Source organism: Rhinopithecus bieti, unplaced genomic scaffold (assembly GCF_001698545.2).
Source record: "Rhinopithecus bieti isolate Rb0 unplaced genomic scaffold, ASM169854v2 scaffold_8760, whole genome shotgun sequence".
Classification (NCBI taxonomy): domain Eukaryota; kingdom Metazoa; phylum Chordata; class Mammalia; order Primates; family Cercopithecidae; genus Rhinopithecus; species Rhinopithecus bieti.
This window is the reverse complement of record NW_016806225.1, coordinates 2,706,633-2,723,705: the sequence shown is the minus strand read 5'-3', so window position 1 is coordinate 2,723,705 and position 17,073 is coordinate 2,706,633. Positions and strand designations below refer to the sequence as shown.

At 40.8% G+C, this 17,073-nt stretch overlaps 1 protein-coding gene across 3 annotated transcripts in view; it reads left to right on the top strand.

Moving 5' to 3' along the window:
• Nucleotides 1-15: 15 nt before the first annotated feature.
• Nucleotides 16-17,073, top strand: part of NIPAL2 (NIPA like domain containing 2) — a 109,046-nt gene continuing 91,988 nt past the window's right edge. For 2 of the 3 annotated variants that reach the window (XR_001886250.1, XR_001886251.1), the window contains exon 1: nt 30-354. Coding sequence is in view for 1 of the 3 variants with exons in the window: in XM_017875301.1 (XP_017730790.1) it covers nt 220-354 (135 nt within the window). In the remaining 2 variants the exon portion in view is untranslated. Of the gene's footprint in view, nt 355-17,073 lie in introns of all 3 variants that reach the window. The other variant, XM_017875301.1, reaches the window with a different exon arrangement.

Below are 17,073 nucleotides of genomic sequence, written 5' to 3'. Positions count from 1 at the left end.
CCTTGCTTCGGAGGAGGAGAGGAGGCCGCGCCCGGCCTGGCTGGAAGCACCTGCGGCCGCGCGGGGGCGGGAGCCAGGTGGCCTCGGCGCGCCAGCCTCGCCCGGGCACCGAGCAGGAAGTGGCTGCGGCGTGGCCCGGGCGCGGCCTCCTCGCGGTGCAACCGGGCGGGGAGGCGGCCGCAGCCCGAGCCGGAGCCTGAGAGCCGGGAGCGAGACCTCATGGCAACATTGGCGCCCGCGGGCCCCGGGGAAGCCGCCTCGGCCGCCCTGGACGAGCTGTCACTGAATTTCACGTACGGGGCGCCAGGTGCCGGCAACGGCTCCCTCTCGGGCGCCTGGTACCGCAGGAACCAGGTAAGGGCCGCCCCGCAGCTCCCGCAGCCCGGTGGGGACACGGCCGGGGCGGCTGCCTTCGGGCGCCTCTGCGCCTCGGCCGCTTTCCTGCCAGCTCTCAGGAAGACACCCGGGCTCTCCGAGTGGAAAGAGCTGACATGCGATGTTTCCTGCATTGACCTAAGTCCCCCTCATGTGGGAGCGCGGGGGTCCGCCCAGTCTTCCTCTCCCGGGCACCTGGCACTGAGAGTGGGCGTCCAGGTCCGGGGCCTTGACCTCAGCCACCCTTTCCTGGGCCTCCTGGTCCTGATCCCGCCTCCCCAGCCGGTGTCCGCCCTCTTCTCCCGGAAGGCATCTAGGAGTGTGGGGGCGATTATCCACTCATTTTCACCCCAGGATCCTTTTACAGTTAAAAGAAAAGAAGAAAAAAAGTGACACCCTGTTGTCAGAAGCAGAAAACTCATTAAGGGTAACCTAATGTCACCTCGCGCAGATGCCTTGCGTGTGTCCCTGGTGTCTCAACACAGCTCTTCCATTTCCGTGCGAGGAACACATTTTTTCAGGTTGCATTTGCAGAACTCTCATTCTTTCCAACCGGCCCTTTGGGAAAACATTGTTAACTTAAACAACGCCAGTTTACACTGGAAATATACATTTAACAAAATCAAAGGGACCTGGAGTCGCCCATTTATTTTTGGCTTGGTTTAAGATGAGGAAGAGCTCTGACCAACCCTTCCTCTGGCAGCATTCACATTGCAACTGAGTTTTATCACGGTGGATTCCAGGCTTCCTCCTGTTTTCATTAAATGTGTTACTTTGTTCTTGTTCTTTAACAAAACCATGGATACTTTTATTTTTGCAACAATATAATCAGAAAATATTTGTTGCTGTTGTTCTAAATCGGAGAGTTTAACCAATTATCAAACATTTAGATTCCTTTTATGCCTGAAGTGTTTTAAATGCTAATTTCTGAATGCAGAAGACAATATATTTGTATAAAAAATAAGTAAGATAAATAAGCATGCTCACTTTATTAGTTTTCAAGAGGGGAAAGTATTGTTTTAAGTCATTTCATCATAAAAGACATAAAATAGGAAAATGAGGGTACTCAGAGCCTCTTGATCAGTGTTTGTAATCCATCCCCATTTCTCCTTTCTTCTACAAAGGAATTACAAAGAAAAGCATCATTTTTATTGGAACTTGAGTATATCTAGTATATTATTCTTATATTAGATGCATTCTCAATGTAAGTTTAAGAATGAATTATCTATCCCCTCTTGAAAACAAACAAACAAAAAAAAAAATTAGAGGGTTAGTAGATGTGATCATCCAAAAACAGGACATTGTTTTCACAGTGGAAACCTCTGTAGTCATTAGTTTTCTTTGACATTTCCTGGAATTCTTGATTGTCTTGGCTCTCTGATATCCAAACACAGATTATCATGTGACATTAATGCAAAGCAAATACTGTTTGCAAGGCTTAATTTGCCTTTGACAGTATGTATTTGTACAGGTTAGAAAGGATGTATCCAGAATGTGCTAATTGAAATTACTGAGCTGACATCTAAACTTTGCTGGTTTGAGATAAGACTGTATCAAGTTTTCCCATTACTGTGCAAATTTAGGCCCTCTTATAAGATGGTGGTATTTTATCTTTTTGGCAATTGCATTTGTGTTAAGCAAAAGTAAAATTAATTTTAAAAGTTCACTCGAGAAGCATTTTATTGAGTGCCTCTGGTGTTGTCCAGGCCAGTAAAATAAAATTGAGTCTGATTTTCTTGTCTTTTCAACACTGAATAGAAATGGCTGAAAATGGGTGCGGTTCCAGAAAAACAAAGTGTGAGATATAAATGTGTCACTCCCGTAATCAAAATGAATGTTGGTTGCTAGCTAGCCACAGCTTAATGATGCTTATTTGCTTGCCTCCATTGGTTTTATCACAACTAAAATATTTGCACAGTGCGTGCTGGCTGATGGCCTAGTTCTCTGTCCCTTTGTCCCTTCCAAAGTGATTATCATCAAATCTGATCAATTAACCTTAATACATAGAAATAGACAAACTTCCCTGGAATGCTTTCATGTAATAGATGAATGTTTAACAGTGGCCATTTGGAATCAATGTTGTCTAAGGCAAAGGTGTGAGTGCTTCTGGAGGAAGAAATCTCAAAGCAACTCAAAAGTAGTAGTTCAGTAGGGAAAGATGTCTTAGGAGCAGAGAGGTAAGGTCTTTGCCCTTTGCACTACTCAGATGCTGTGTGCTTGGTGAAAAGCCTGGCCTATAGAAGTATAGATGTGACAGAGTTGTGCCAGGTAAACAAAGGGCACTTTATGTTTGATCCACACGTTTTCAGTAGAGAAGGATAATGTTCCCAAGATGTTTATTGAGCTCCGTGCTATGTACAAAGCACTGCAGGGATATTCAATATAGTGCAAGACCCAAACTCTTCCTTCTGTGAATATTATTAGGTGTTTGGGAAAATGAGCTATGTAAGTAATGCCAAAACAAGGCAGTATGTTGTAAGTGTTTTGTGAGTGATATAAAGTCCTATGGAAATTCAGAGCAAGGGGGCATTTGGCTGGCCATCAGTGATGCTTTGTGGAGAGGTGGAGCTGGACAGTTAAAGATGGACAGGGTTTCATTGGTAGGCATGCACAGGGTAGGGCATTTCAGGAAAGGAAAAAGCTCAGGGACCCAGGAGCAGCCCTCATGGCCTGGACAGGTGCCTTTCTGAATATTTTCCTTCCTAGAGTACAGTTCAGCCATCATTCTGGTTGCGGTAGAAGATGGAGACTGACTATAAGGTGGAAATATGTTTTAGGGTCTTGTATATAGTCATGGATTGCCTTGAAGGACTGGTGACAAAGTTTAGACTTTACCTTGTAGACAGTGGGGAGCCATTGAAGATTTTTTTTGAGGAGTGCAGGAATCAAAGCAAATTAAATTTAAAAAATTTAAATTAAGGCTAGCTGGATCCAGAGTTTTCAAACTGGTCAGCTGTGGACTCAATCCAGCCTATAGATACATCTTGTTTGGCCAGCAGAGAGGCTTCAAAATCTTCAATACATTGCCAACACTTAAAAATGAGAAGATTAAATACAAAATTTCAAGTTACCATAATCTCTTTAAATATTAGGAGTTCCAGGAACACTGGGCCTTTTCCCCCACATGATCACTGAGCTGGATATCATGTTTAAAGCAAGCTGTGCTTCCTGCTGTAGCTCTCTTGCTTCTCTTTTCTTTTACCTACTGACTCCCATATGCATTTTTTTTAAATTTTTAATTTTTATGGATACATAATAGTTGTACATATTTATGCGGTCCATGTGAAATTTCAAAACATAGGCATTTAATTTGCAACCAGTGCTAGAGTCTGTCACCTCTGCTGTTAACTAGCATACTTGGACAAGTCACTTAATTTCTCTGGATGTCAGTTTCCTTATTGGTAAAAATTAGAGTTGGACCAAAAGATGTCCAGCTTCCCTCATGCTATGTGGTTGAATAAAGAAGGGACAAACCAGCAAGGTTTGTAGAGAGAATGGATAGAAGAGGGAAAATGTGGGAAATAATGGGAGGGAGGATTTTGTTGTTGGTTCGTTAAATTTATGCGTATTGTTAAATGTCTTAATTCACAAGGACATGGTCAGAAAGGTTTTTTCTGCATAGGGTGAGATGAAACTTCAGGATTTTTTATGCCCTTTCTTTGAACTTTTGATATTCAATGGCTTGGATTTTAAAGTCAACATATTTAAGGGAAAATTGATATAACTTGGCAGGGAGGAGGACAGCAAGGAGACGGACATTTGTTATGCATTTACTGTGTGACACTTTATAGCTGTTATCTCATTTGAGCCCCCCTCAGCCTCGTAAGGTATGTATTATCCTCACTGCTCATGTAAGGAAACTTGTGTTAAATAAGTTGCCCCGAGATCTTACAGCAAGTGTGTTTAACTGCAAAACTACTTTTATTCCATGCCTGAAGGCCATTGCTAGAAACTAAGGCTTGAAAACAATGTGGTAAGAGTCCACGTGAAGGGAAAATGATTAAGGCTTTTCTCTTGCTGGTCTTGAGAAAAATCGTGCTGAGTTTTATATTACCCTTTTATTAATTTTGCTTTGCTACCATCTATCTCTTTTCTGCTAGTAGCTGCATATGACTATCTCTTAAAGAAAGAAGAGTGCAAAACTTTCAAATTGCTGGTCCTTTCCATTTCCTTCCTAAGAAAAATTCTTTCTCTATTTTGTTGTGTTCATACTTGATTTTGTTCTCTTCGTTATGTATCCAATGTGATATTTTTTCCTTTATCAGATTTTCTAGGAGATGTATGTATAAGGCAGCAAGAAGCCAAACATGGTAGCTTATGCCTGTAGTCCCAGCTACTCAGGAGGCTGAGACAGGAGGAGCTCTTGAGTCCAAGAGTTCAAGACCAGCCTGGGCAACATAGCGTGATGCTGTCCCTTAAAAAAAAAAAAAAAAAAGCAAGAAGGGAGAGGGAGGAAGAAAGAGATTATCTCAAAGCAACTGTTCAAAACTTTTGTAAATCAATAAATAAGTCCCCTGGCCCTTGTTAGAGGAACTGAGTTTTAATATACTTGTGTATGTGGCAGACCAGATATTTGCATTTAAATCTACCTGATACCCTCCTTATGGCTTGAGTAATACTACATAGTTATAATATTCACATTGAGGCAATCAGCCAAATCCAAGCTATGGGAAACTGCCAGTTTACAGCATACATGGCCTGGTTTCTTAAAAAATCATTTTGATAAGGAAACATGGGGAAAAAATAGATAGTTGGATGACCTATCGATTAAAATAGACCTAAAAGACACAGCAGAAAAAGACACCATTTACTATAGTATCTAGGGTTTCTTTAAAAATCATTTTTATGAGGAAAAAAGTGGAAAAAATGGGTAGTTGGATGACCTATAGATTAAAATAGACCTAAAAGACACAGCAGAAAAAGACACCATTTACTATAGTATTTAGGGGCACACACTTGGATGATAAAGCCGTAAGAAAAAGCCAGAAAGTGATTGCCACAAAGTCAGGCCAGCAATTCCTCTGGGGAAGGGAGAGGGTTGTGATGGGAGGAGGAAAAGGGAGGGTTTGGGTAGGGACCCAATTTCTATTCTTGATCTGGATATTTTCCTTATGATAATTTATTGTAGTAATTTACTCATCAAAATAATTATCTTCACAGTTGTCTATATAATTTTTAAAACCTTAAAAAATAATACTAACATTGCTATGACTATTCAGCTTGCATGCTTCACCTAGGTAGCATGGGAAATGCTATGTCATAACCATTTTGTTAGCTTATGAGAATTAAACAATTTGTTTTTCCAATGTTGATGACTGTTCACACTGACATTTGAGAACTTACCTTGGAAAGGTTGACATTCCCCAAAGCTATCCTTTTTGTTCCTGTATTGTGCTGTTATAAAAGCTTGGACTCTTTACTGGATGTGTTGCCAAGTTTCTCGATTTCTCCATTTCTTGGCTTTCTCTATATAAATGGAAATAATAATAATACATATGTACCTTACAGAGTTGTTGTAGGCACAAAATATGATAATGCATGTCAAATAGTTAGCAAAATGCCAGACACATAGCAAGTACCCAATGAACACTAGCTATTATTACATTGCAATCAACCTATATTATAGGAAATGTCATAAAAATGTATTCTAATAATCAGTAATTTTTGGACTCAGCTCATTGCAAATGGAAATAAGAAAATTATGTCAGTTATTTGATGTAACTTTGCTTTCTTTAAACCATAACCACTATTTCTCTGCATCTAGTGCCTTCCTCACTCTCTTTGATGTTTGCCTCCCTTTCAGTCACATTTCAGAACTCTTCCTAAGGAGAGTAATTTTCTAATTGGAGCACTTGATATCTCGAAGTACTAAGGCAGAGATTCTTCCCATGTCTTCAGCCACTTTCCAGACTTCCAGGTTGGAAAGGTGGTGAGTGTAGCACTGGGAACAGCTGATAGAGGTGTTTGGTGGCAGTAGTGTCATCATATTTCAAAGGCCCTGACTGTGGTTTAACCAAGCAGAAGGACCACCATCCCAGCCTAGGAAAGCTCATTTAGTGTTAACATAAGACTTTATGCATTTATTTTAGCTTTTTTTTCTTTCCTGAAAGACTGATATTCCTCTATTCCATTTATAACTTCTGTTAACTGCCCCCTTCCCCATTCTATATTCCAATAGACTTACATTTTACATAAAGTCAAATCTCTTCACCCAGTCTGTCATGGCCCACCAAAGCGTCCTAATTGCATGAAGCCTGGCAGATAGTACTCTACTGCCCCTACATATAGCTCTCAGGATGTACACACTACACATTTGCCTCACCGTGTCACTTTCCCAGCCCTTGGTCACTCTTAATGTGTTTTTGTTTTGTTTTGTTTTGTTTTTTTAGACAGAGTCTCACTCTGTCACCCAGGCTGGAGTGCAGTTGCAGTTGTATGATCTCAGCTCACTGCAACCTCTGCCTCCTGGGTTCAAGTGATTCTCCTGCCTCAGCCTCCTGAGTAGCTGGGGCTACAGGCATGTGCCACCATGCCCAAATAATTTTTGTATAGATGGGGTTTTACCATGTTGGCCAGGCTGGTCTTAAACTCCTGACCTCAGGTGATCCACCCGCCTCAACCTCCCAAAGTGCTGGGATTATAGTTATGAGCCACCGTGTCTAGCCTCAACATGGTATCTTGCCATCTTTGGCACATATCAGGAGGTGCTGACTGATCCCTAATGTAAATATTGGCTGATATATATTTAGTTATGAGCTCCATGCCTCACTGAAGATTGTATTTGTCCCAACATGACTTCTTCAGAGACCCACCCTGAGCTTGGCAGGTCATACCACGTCTGCATAAAAGAGTGTCTGGCTGCTTGCCTGTGGCCTCAGCACTGGTTCCCTAAATCACCTTAGTCTTTTTCATGCTGCTATAATAGTATACCACAGACTGGGTAATTGATAAACAATAGAAGTTTATTCGGCTTATGGCTTTGGAGGCTGAGAAGTCCAAGGTCTAGGGGCTGCATCTGGTGAGGGCCTTCTTGCTGTGTCATAACATGAGGGAAGGCATCAAATGGTGAAAGAATGTGCAAGAGAAAGCAAGAGAGGGCCAAAGTTGCTTTTATAAGAAACCTACTCCACAAACAAAGACATTAATCCGCTCATGAAGGCAGAGCCCTCATGACCGAATCACCTCATAAAGGTCACACCCTTCAATACTGTTGCGTTGGGGATTAAGTTTCCAATACATGAACTTTGGGGGACACATTTAAACCATTTCATCACTTGACCCCACTTCACCTTCTTTGCAACTCTCAAATTGTTTCCTCCTTCAGGAACTTGGACCATTGGCCTGATTTCTTTAGCTTGCAAGAGGAATCAGTCTTTCTTCCGGTCTTTGAACTTGGCTTCCCTACCATGAATGCTTTGTAAGTTAAGAGGTTTTAGGTTGCAAGTTACACACACACACACAGACACACACACACACACACACACACAAAGAAGAAGGAGAAAGAAGAATGAAGAAAAAAGTAGAGAAGAAGAGGAGGAAGAGGAGAGGGAGGAGGAGAGGGGAGAGGAGAAAGGAGGAGAGGGAAGGGGGAGAGGAGGAGGAGGAAGAAGAAGAAGAAGAAGAAGAAGAAGAAGAAGAAGAAGAGGAGGAGGAGAAGAAAGAAACTAACTTTAACTGACTTAAATAAGAAAAGAAAGTAATCCATTTGGATGATGTAAAAGGTCAGAAGAACTCTGGGTTCAGTCAACCCTCCATCCGGGGGGCTTTAAAAATATGCTGAATGCTCAGTTTCTCACTCTCATTTTCAACTTTTGTTCTTCAGGGTTGTTGGTTCCACTTTTATCAGGCTCATCCCTCTAGGGTACATACTTCCTTTCACCCCTTGGAAGAAAGAGCTTGACTTTCTCAGCCACTAATGAAAAAACATGGGCTTTAGTCTGATTGGATGATGTTAAGACCATGTCCTATCTCATACCAGTCACCAAAGTTGGAGTTACTGGGCTTAGTGTTCCCAAAGCACATGGGCACTCTTGAGAAGGACTGGACACCCACCTGAAATAGGAGTCCTGTAACCAAGAGAAAAGGGCACTGTATGCCTCAACAGCAATCCCCCTGCAGGTGGGCTCAAGTCCTCCTCCTGTGGAGTTTTGTCTTCATGGGACATGCTTGGGCTAACATCACTCCTAGCTCACCCAGGACCTTTCATTTCTATGTCCTGGCTCACATGAGCGGCTCCCCAGAATAACTCACTCATTCGGCCTTGTCTTTGTTGGTGGGACCCAAACAGTAATCTCCTTAGAAGCTTAGATTATAGGTTTAATTTCTGAAATATTTTCAAAAGCATCATCCCTAAGCAGTAACTATTTCCAAGTTCTAAATATATCTCCTCCTGCCCCCAAGAAATTCTAGAAAGGCCTCTGCTCATTCCTATTGATAGAAAAATTAAAAGGAACAAGTGGCAAAGGCAGTGTCCTCTGCTTGGTCTCTATCTTGTTTATTCTTGCTAGGCAAGTTCTTATCAACAAACACCTCTTCAGTAGGTAGGACAAGTTTAGCATATTTAGGTGACTTAGGTTATGGTGTACAAATACAATGCTGTATGGAGTCCTGGGGTCATGTTAGCATTGTGAATATCTCATTCAGGTTTGAGGTGATTCCTGGGAATTCTGGGGGTCTTTATTTCCTCTTCAACCTCTGGACTTGCAGGGCTCTGATTGTTCCAGGGCTGTTTTGGGGGCTGTCTGTATTGTGTTCCCTCTTATCACAGCCCACATTAGGCTGGGTCAGTGAATTAACGAAGGTCCAAAATGCAACCAACTTTCCATTCAAGAAAAATCGTAAGCAGAGAGTCCTTCTCTATAAGGCAGTATTACCAAAGAAGTCAGAAAACATGGACTATGACCTCAAAAAGTAGCTGCATTTTTTGTGATATACATTGTGTGTGTGTGTGTGTGTGTGTGTGAGAGAGAGAGAGAGAGAGAGAGAGGATGCCTTAGAAATACTTGAAAAACATTTGAAAAAGTGGTTAGAAGTCACCCTCCTTATATAACCTGGTGAGTTATTTACATTAAACTTCCAGAACTAACATGGTTCTGTTTTGTGATTGTGAATAAGAGAGCCAAAACAGAAGAGGAAAGATTGTGACATACATTTGGATATGGCTGCTGGAGTCACAATGGTAGAGAAATGGGCAGTTCTTTGTGAGCAAGATTCGACCCAAATAACAATTGCCATCAGTGAATCCTGTAGGTGTCAAATGAGCATTGACCATGAGGTGTGTTGGGACCTGGCTGCTATGCCAGTGGGATGTGAGGCTTTTGCCAGGAATAGGGGGCTTAGGGATGAGGAAATATGCTTAGCTGTGAGGATTGGCCCTTTAGAGGTTGTGAAGAGCCCAAGTCACAATGTCTAAGGGGTATAGCAAACTTGAACTTGATTCCTGACTCAATTTCAGAAAGGTCTAATCTGGTGGGTGGTGAGGGCATCAGGAGTCTCTGGCAGAGATCAGTGAATGAGTGGCAACATCATCACAATCCCTCCCCATATCAAGACAAAGACTCACCTGGTGGCTGACACCTGATATAGGCTGTAGAGTTTAGTCTTTGGGGAAAGATGCTGACAAAATACTGTTGGAGTTCAAGGCAGGCATTGCTCCCAAATAGAATATGCACTCCGGAGACCCAGGCAGGTGTGGGGTAGAGTGATGCAGCTGACAGAGCTCACAGCATCCAGCTTTTGCAGAAGAAGCCTTGTTCCAAACCTGGGCTGGGCCTGCAAAAGGTGGCCTGCAATCCTGCTTCTTTGGAAACAAAGGATTATGGGTTGTTAAAACTATTATAATAAACATGTTCTTGTAAAACATGAAAGTTATAAGGCCCTATATTGACCTGGACATAGACAGTGGCATTCTTTGTGTTCAGCATGTCTGTTTTTGTTTCAAAAACTTCCTCCCCAGTATTATACAGGATTAAGCTGTTTTGTAATAGAACCAAGTTTAAGACTTCCTTAACTGGAATCTCACCTTTTCTTGACTATTGTTGCTCCCCATTTAACAAAGTGTTAAAAGCCCTCAAAGGGTGTGTTATTAAATGTATTGCTTTTTCCATAAATGTGCTCTGCTGAGACTTACATTTCTCAGAAATGAAAAAACCTGGTGGCTTCTTAGCAAAACTCAGGCTTATTTTTAATGAAATTTTGTTTTTAAAAATAATGTACAATTATATAAATAAATGTGTTCCCTAGTAAAAGACAAATGTAATCATTCTTAATTGCATGGGAAGGCAATATGTTGGGGTTTTCTGCCTAGGCTTTAAGGCTGATTAAAAATTGGCATGAAACAGCTTGTAGAATAGCAACGATGTACTGTGTTATGTAACCCTGAGCCTTTATGTTGGCTTTTAAATAACCCAATTTGGATCTGGTGTCATACGATTTTCTCAGGATAGGAACCCAATAACCCAATAGCATACAATAACCAAGATAACAAATTAAAAATCTGCTCCTGACTGAAAATGTTTCTTTCTTCTTTTTCACATATAGGATTATAGTTTTAACTCGGTTTGTGTTAGTATTGCAGACAACTCAATTATCTACAAGAATGAAGGAGATTAGTGGTAAAAATAGCTCAACCCACCCAGTAATCTAAAAAGCATTACCGTATTTCAGGTTGTCTCCTATGTTTGCTGTTATGAATATTGTTTCTTTTTTCTTTTCTTTTTTGTTTTTAGAGACAGGGTCTCACTCTGTTGCCCAGGCTGGAGTGCAGTGGTACAATCATAGCTCACTGCAGCCTCAAACTCCTGGGGTGAAGTGATCTTCCCACCTCAGCCTCCTGAGTAGCTGGGACTACAGGTGCGTGGCACCACGCCCAGCTAGTATTGTTTCTTTAGGACCCTGATTGAATTAACTATCCTCATCACCCCTACTTCTTGTCTGAACTCCTAGATCGATCTCCTGCTTGGTCTTCCTGTTCCCTGGTCTCCTTGCCAGTCCATCCTCCACACTGCAGCTAGGATGAGTCTTCCAAAAGCCAAATCTAGACTTAGCCTTCTCTAGTTTGTGTCTTTGTGTTCTTTGAGTTCCTTGTGTCTTAGCACTGCCTACAGATCCGTGGCACAAAACGTCTCCTGCTTGCCTCTCCAGACCAGCTATACTGCAGTCCTCTGCTTTCAGGCCTGCAGGGCACCTTGTTTGCTGCACCTTGGGCCCCTGTACCTGCTCTACCCTTAGCCGAATGCACTCACCCTGGTGAGATATCACCCTGTGAGGCTTCCCTAACTCCATCCCTGGAGTAGGCTGAACAAAGACCCCCCAGCAAAAGATATCTGCATCTAGATCCCAAAGTCTTCCTCGAATGTTACCTTGCATGGCAAAAAGAGAACTTTGCAGATATGATTCAAGTAAGGATCTTGAGATGGAGAGAGTGTCCTGGCTCACCCACATGGGCCTAAATGCCATCACAGGTATCCTCCTGACTCCTTGATTTCAGCCCAACAAAATTGAGTTTGGACTTCTAGCCTCCAGAACTGTGAGAGAATAAATTGTGTTATGTTAAGCCACCATGTTTTGTGGTAATTTGGTACAACGGCCACAGCAAACAAGTACAGTCCCCACCCTAGACAGATTTGTACTCTGTCTTCCCTATTCCCTGGGGTTCTGCAGAGCACACCTCTATTAGAGACTGAACAGGCTGTGCTCTGCTTGTTAGTGGTTGCTTTCTCTACTTCTTCTCAGCTTCCCTTCTAAATTTTTTTAATTTTTAATTTTTATGAGTACCTAGTAGGTATGTATATTTATGGGGTACATGAGATGTCTTGATACCGGCATCCAATGTTTAATAATCACATCATGGAGAATGGGGAATCCATCCCCTCAAGCTTTTATAATTGTGTTACAAACAATCCAATTATACTTTTTTAGTTATTTTTAAATGCACATTTAAGTTATTACTGGCTGGAGTCACTCTGTTGTGCTATCAGACAGTTGGTCTTACTCATTCTTCCTGTTTTTTTGTACCCATTAACCATCCCCACCTCACCACCACCTACTCCAGTACCCTTCCCAGCCTCTAGTAACCATCCTTCTACTCCTTCTGAGCTTCTTGGGGGTACTTTGCATCCTTGATTCCTGACAGGGGGCCTAACATTTAGCGGTTGCTGAATGAATGCCAAATGGATGCATGACTGGATGGATGAGGTCCTGATGTGAGCTTGCTGAAGTTGTCTGTCCCCTACATCTCTCCTCTTCTCTCTGATCATTTTCATTTCACGTCCTTTCCCTCTGTCTCGTGTGTTTTTCTCAAGCAGTGCCTACATGCGGTTTTCAGTTGCGCAATGGTTTTATTTTTCTCCTTAACATCTTTTCTTGGTTCTGCCAGCTTCCTTTTCATTTCTTCTCTTTTATCATCTCCTCTTAACTCTATTTTTAAATAAATCCATCTTCTCCTTAATTTCACTGAGGCTGCAAAGGAGGGTGTATTTAAAATTTTTTAGCTTGGAAAATTTTAAACCTATAGAAAAGTAAAAAAGAATAGTACAATAAACACCATATGTCCCTCACCTGGAGATTCACCAATTGTTAACATTGTGAAATATTTGTTTCTCTCTCTCTATAGATATAGATATAGATATAGATATAGATATAGATATAGATAGATTATATATATATATAGAGAGAGAGAGAGTAATGGGCTATTTGAAAGTCAGTGGCACACATTATAAATGTTTACTCCTAAATACTTAAGATGTATCTCTAAGAGTTTGGATGTCTTCCTGTCCCATCCTAACTGTCCTGGCACATCCTAACATGTGCCTACCTGTCTACTGGCTACAAATGCAAAACAACTCCAGTTCATTCCTAAGAGTTTACCACGAGATGGGGTGAGCTGAACACCCGTGTCTCAGACATGTCCCCTGGTTCAGGCCATTACGGTCATTTCTGCAGTAATTGGTTGAGCTAAATCACTCAACCTGTACTATTGCTGATACAAGATGCTAGATCTCATTTCCAGTTCATGCATGTTTTATTGCCAGAAACAAGAGATATCATTATTCCAGTTGTGAGTTGCATGCAACCATTACTGTGTTCAAAACGAGCTCAGAATCTGTGGTGTTTTTGTGCCATGTACTAGCTCCATTTGGATCTGATTTTGCATTTATGTTTTGAAGACAGAGCCAGGAATATGGTTGACTTCAAAGCCAGAGCTGAGACAGATCACCAATTCTACACACCCCTGTATTACCATATCCCATCTCCTTGTGGCCAAACCACTGCTCTTGCTCCACAATGGATTACAGGTCAATAACACAATACTGCAGGTCGATTTGAAATATCTAAAGAACATTCTGGCACAATAAAAGTAGAATAGAAAATTGTTATTCCAAATACAATGAAAATATCTTAATACTTATCAGTGCTGCTATTTTGAACCTCATTTGATATAAATTGTATGCTGTGGCTGCCACCATGTATTTGCCAAGACATCCTGGAAAAGCCAGAAATTATGCTACAGTGGTGACAACAGTGAGCACTGCAGACATTAATTAAAGGCATCTTCCTGTGTTTCTGCCTCTACTTGTAACTACATTATTAAGATGTGGAACAACCTTTCCTCCTAACTATTGTCATTGCTTTATTTCATTTGTATTGAGAAAAAGAAACAAATTCTGCTAATTAAAAACTTGTGGTGCATTGACATTGACTAGCCAAAAGGTTATCTATTGCATTCTACAGATAAATAGTGATTCAGACTTGACCTAGCGCCTTGGGCTCAAAATTTGACTGCTATCTAGCTGTGTGACTTTGCATAAGTCACTTTCCTTCTCTGGCCCTGTTCTCTTCCCTGACCAATGAAAGGACAGGGAAGCTAGGGAGTGGAAGAAAGAGAAAACGAGAAAGAGAGAGATATTTAAACTTCCATTAATTCCAAAATGTTAGAAAAAGAGGTAACATGCTGAATAAATACTGATGTAATGTAGACATTTTTAATCTAATGTAATGGGAAGTTTCTAAGGGCCTGTTCAATGTATACAAATGATACTTCTGATTACAGGAGTTTGTAGTCATTAAAGTACATTTACCAGAGCTTCTAATTGGAAGCGGTATTTAGTAATGGTTACCTCAAGTTATTGTATGTCTTTGAAGGTAATCAAACCACCATCTTTTAAAAGCATTGCAAATTGGAAGTTTTCCTCTCCAATAACTAGGGGAATTAATGAGGATTTACTGTGTTACTACCATTCACAGGAATGTATTAAATAAATTTAATAAGCATGCAATCAACCTCAAATAATTAGACAAAATTTCAGAAAAAACATAGAATAAGATGTATCAGTTTATACGGAGTACTATCAGGAAACTGTTTCTGACAGCTGCTTTATATCAATATATTTCTTGTTTTTTTAGTGTAATTCAAATAAACTAGAATTTAAAAGTCAGCAAGCAACTTTTTACTACACTCTTAATTGTAGAAATCTGAACTCTGGGACAAATTTTGCTCTCACAGAAACTGGGTGTTTGGTATATTCCAACCTCAGTTATTATAAAATAGTTACTCACTGAGATCCTTCTGGGACCAAAGGTCAAAATTTCCTATTTCTAGACAGTTTATATTTGATCCAATAGTTCAGTTCAAATGGTATTTAATAAACAATGTCTCTGTGCTAGGTCTATACTAGTCATTAGTTTACTAGTCATTAGTCATACTAGTTTAAAAGTATTGAGATGAGTTGGTGTGTAAGTCACAGCTCTGCCTTCAAGGAGCTTGTAGTCTAGTGGAGAAATGGCCTTGTAAAAATTAACTGCAGTATTGTACAATACATGTCCTGATAGAAATATATAAGACTCAGTTCAGAAGAGGGAAGTCAGGAAAGGTAAACTGGAAAATGGATCTGAGGAAATTATCCAGAATTCAGTACAAAGAGATAAAGAGTTGGAAAATATAGAAGACATCTTAGGAAACAAGGGGTTAGAATGAAAAGACCTAATGTATGAGTAAGAGGAGTTCCAGATGGAGAACAGAGAGAGAACAAAGGGTAGATGACATTTAAAGGGATAATGGTGAAAAGCTTAACAGAATTAGTGAAAGACATGAATCCTCAAATTGAGGAAGCATGAGTCCCCCCAAAAAACATAAATCACATATACAGAAATTGTAGTAAAATTGCAAACAAACAAACAAACAAACAAAAACCATGACAAAGAAAATCTTAAAAGCATTCTGAGAAAAATAACAGATTACCTACAAAGGAGAAACAATTAGACTAACAACCTACTTCTCAACAACAACATTACGGGCCAGAAGTCAACAGAATAATATCATAAAGTGCTGAGTAAAATTACCGTCAGTCAGCCTATACTTCTATACTCAAGAGGAAAGATGAAGATATTTGCAGAGCGACAGAGAGTTTGTTAATTCAAAGAATTTTATTGAAAGAGCTACTAAAGTTTTCTTCAGGAAGAAGGACACTGAAGTCAGAAGAAAAAATAAGATACAAGAACATAATATCCAAGACATGAAAACAACCCAAATATCTATCAACTGATGAATGGATAAATAAAATGTAGTATGTTCATGCAATGGAATATTAAATAGCCATAAAAAGAAATAATACATGCTCTAGAGGTGATACACACTGATACATGCTACAATGTGATGAGCCTTGAAAATATTATGCTAAGTAAAAGAAACCAGGCATAAAAGGCCACATACTGTATGAGTCCATTTATATAAAATGTCCAGAATGGGCAAATTCATACAGACAGAATGTAAATTGATGGCTGCCATGGACTGTGGGGAGGAGGGAATGGGAAATGACTGCTAAATGGCTATGGAGTTTCTTTTTGAGGTGATGAAAATATTCTTTTTTTTTTTTTTTTTTTTTTTTTGAGACGGAGTCTCACTCTGTCACCCAGGCTGGAGTGCAGGGGTGCAACCTCGGCTCACTGCAACCTCTGCCTCCCAGGTTCAAGCAATTCTCCCATCTCAGCCTCCCAAGTAGCTGGGACTACAGACATGTGCCACCATGCCCAGCTAATTTTTGTATTTTTTGTTACTAATAGAGATGGAGTTTCATCTTTTTGGCCAGGCTGGTCTGGAACTCCTGACCTCAAGTGATCCACCCACCGCAGCCTCCCAGAGTCCTGCAATTACAGGTGTGAGCCACAGTGTCCAGCCAGGTAATGAAAATATTCTGAAATTAGATAGTAGTGATAGCTGCACAACTATATGAGTATATTAAAAACTATTGAGTTGTACACTTTAAGAGGCTGAACATTTTGGAATGTAAATTATATCTCAATAAAGCTGTTATTTAAAATAAGAACAGTGGTGAGCAAGAAATGGGTAAACATGGGCTGGGTGTAGTGGCTCATGCCTGTAATCCCAGCACTTGGGGAGGCCAAGGCAGGCAGATCACTTCAGGTCAGGAGTTCAAGAGCAGCCTGGCCAACATGGTGAAACCCCATCTCTACTAAGAATACAAAAATTAGCCTGGCAGGGTGGCATGCAGTAGTTCCAGCTACTCAGGAGGCTCAGGAGGCTAAGGCAGGAGAATCGGTTGAGCCCAGGAGGTAGAGGTTGCAATGAGCCGAGATTGTGCAACAGCACTCCAGCCTGGGCAACAGAGTGAGACTGTCAAAAGAAAGAAAGAAAGAAAGAGAGAGAGAGAGAGAGAGAGAGAGAGAGAGAGAGAGAGAGAG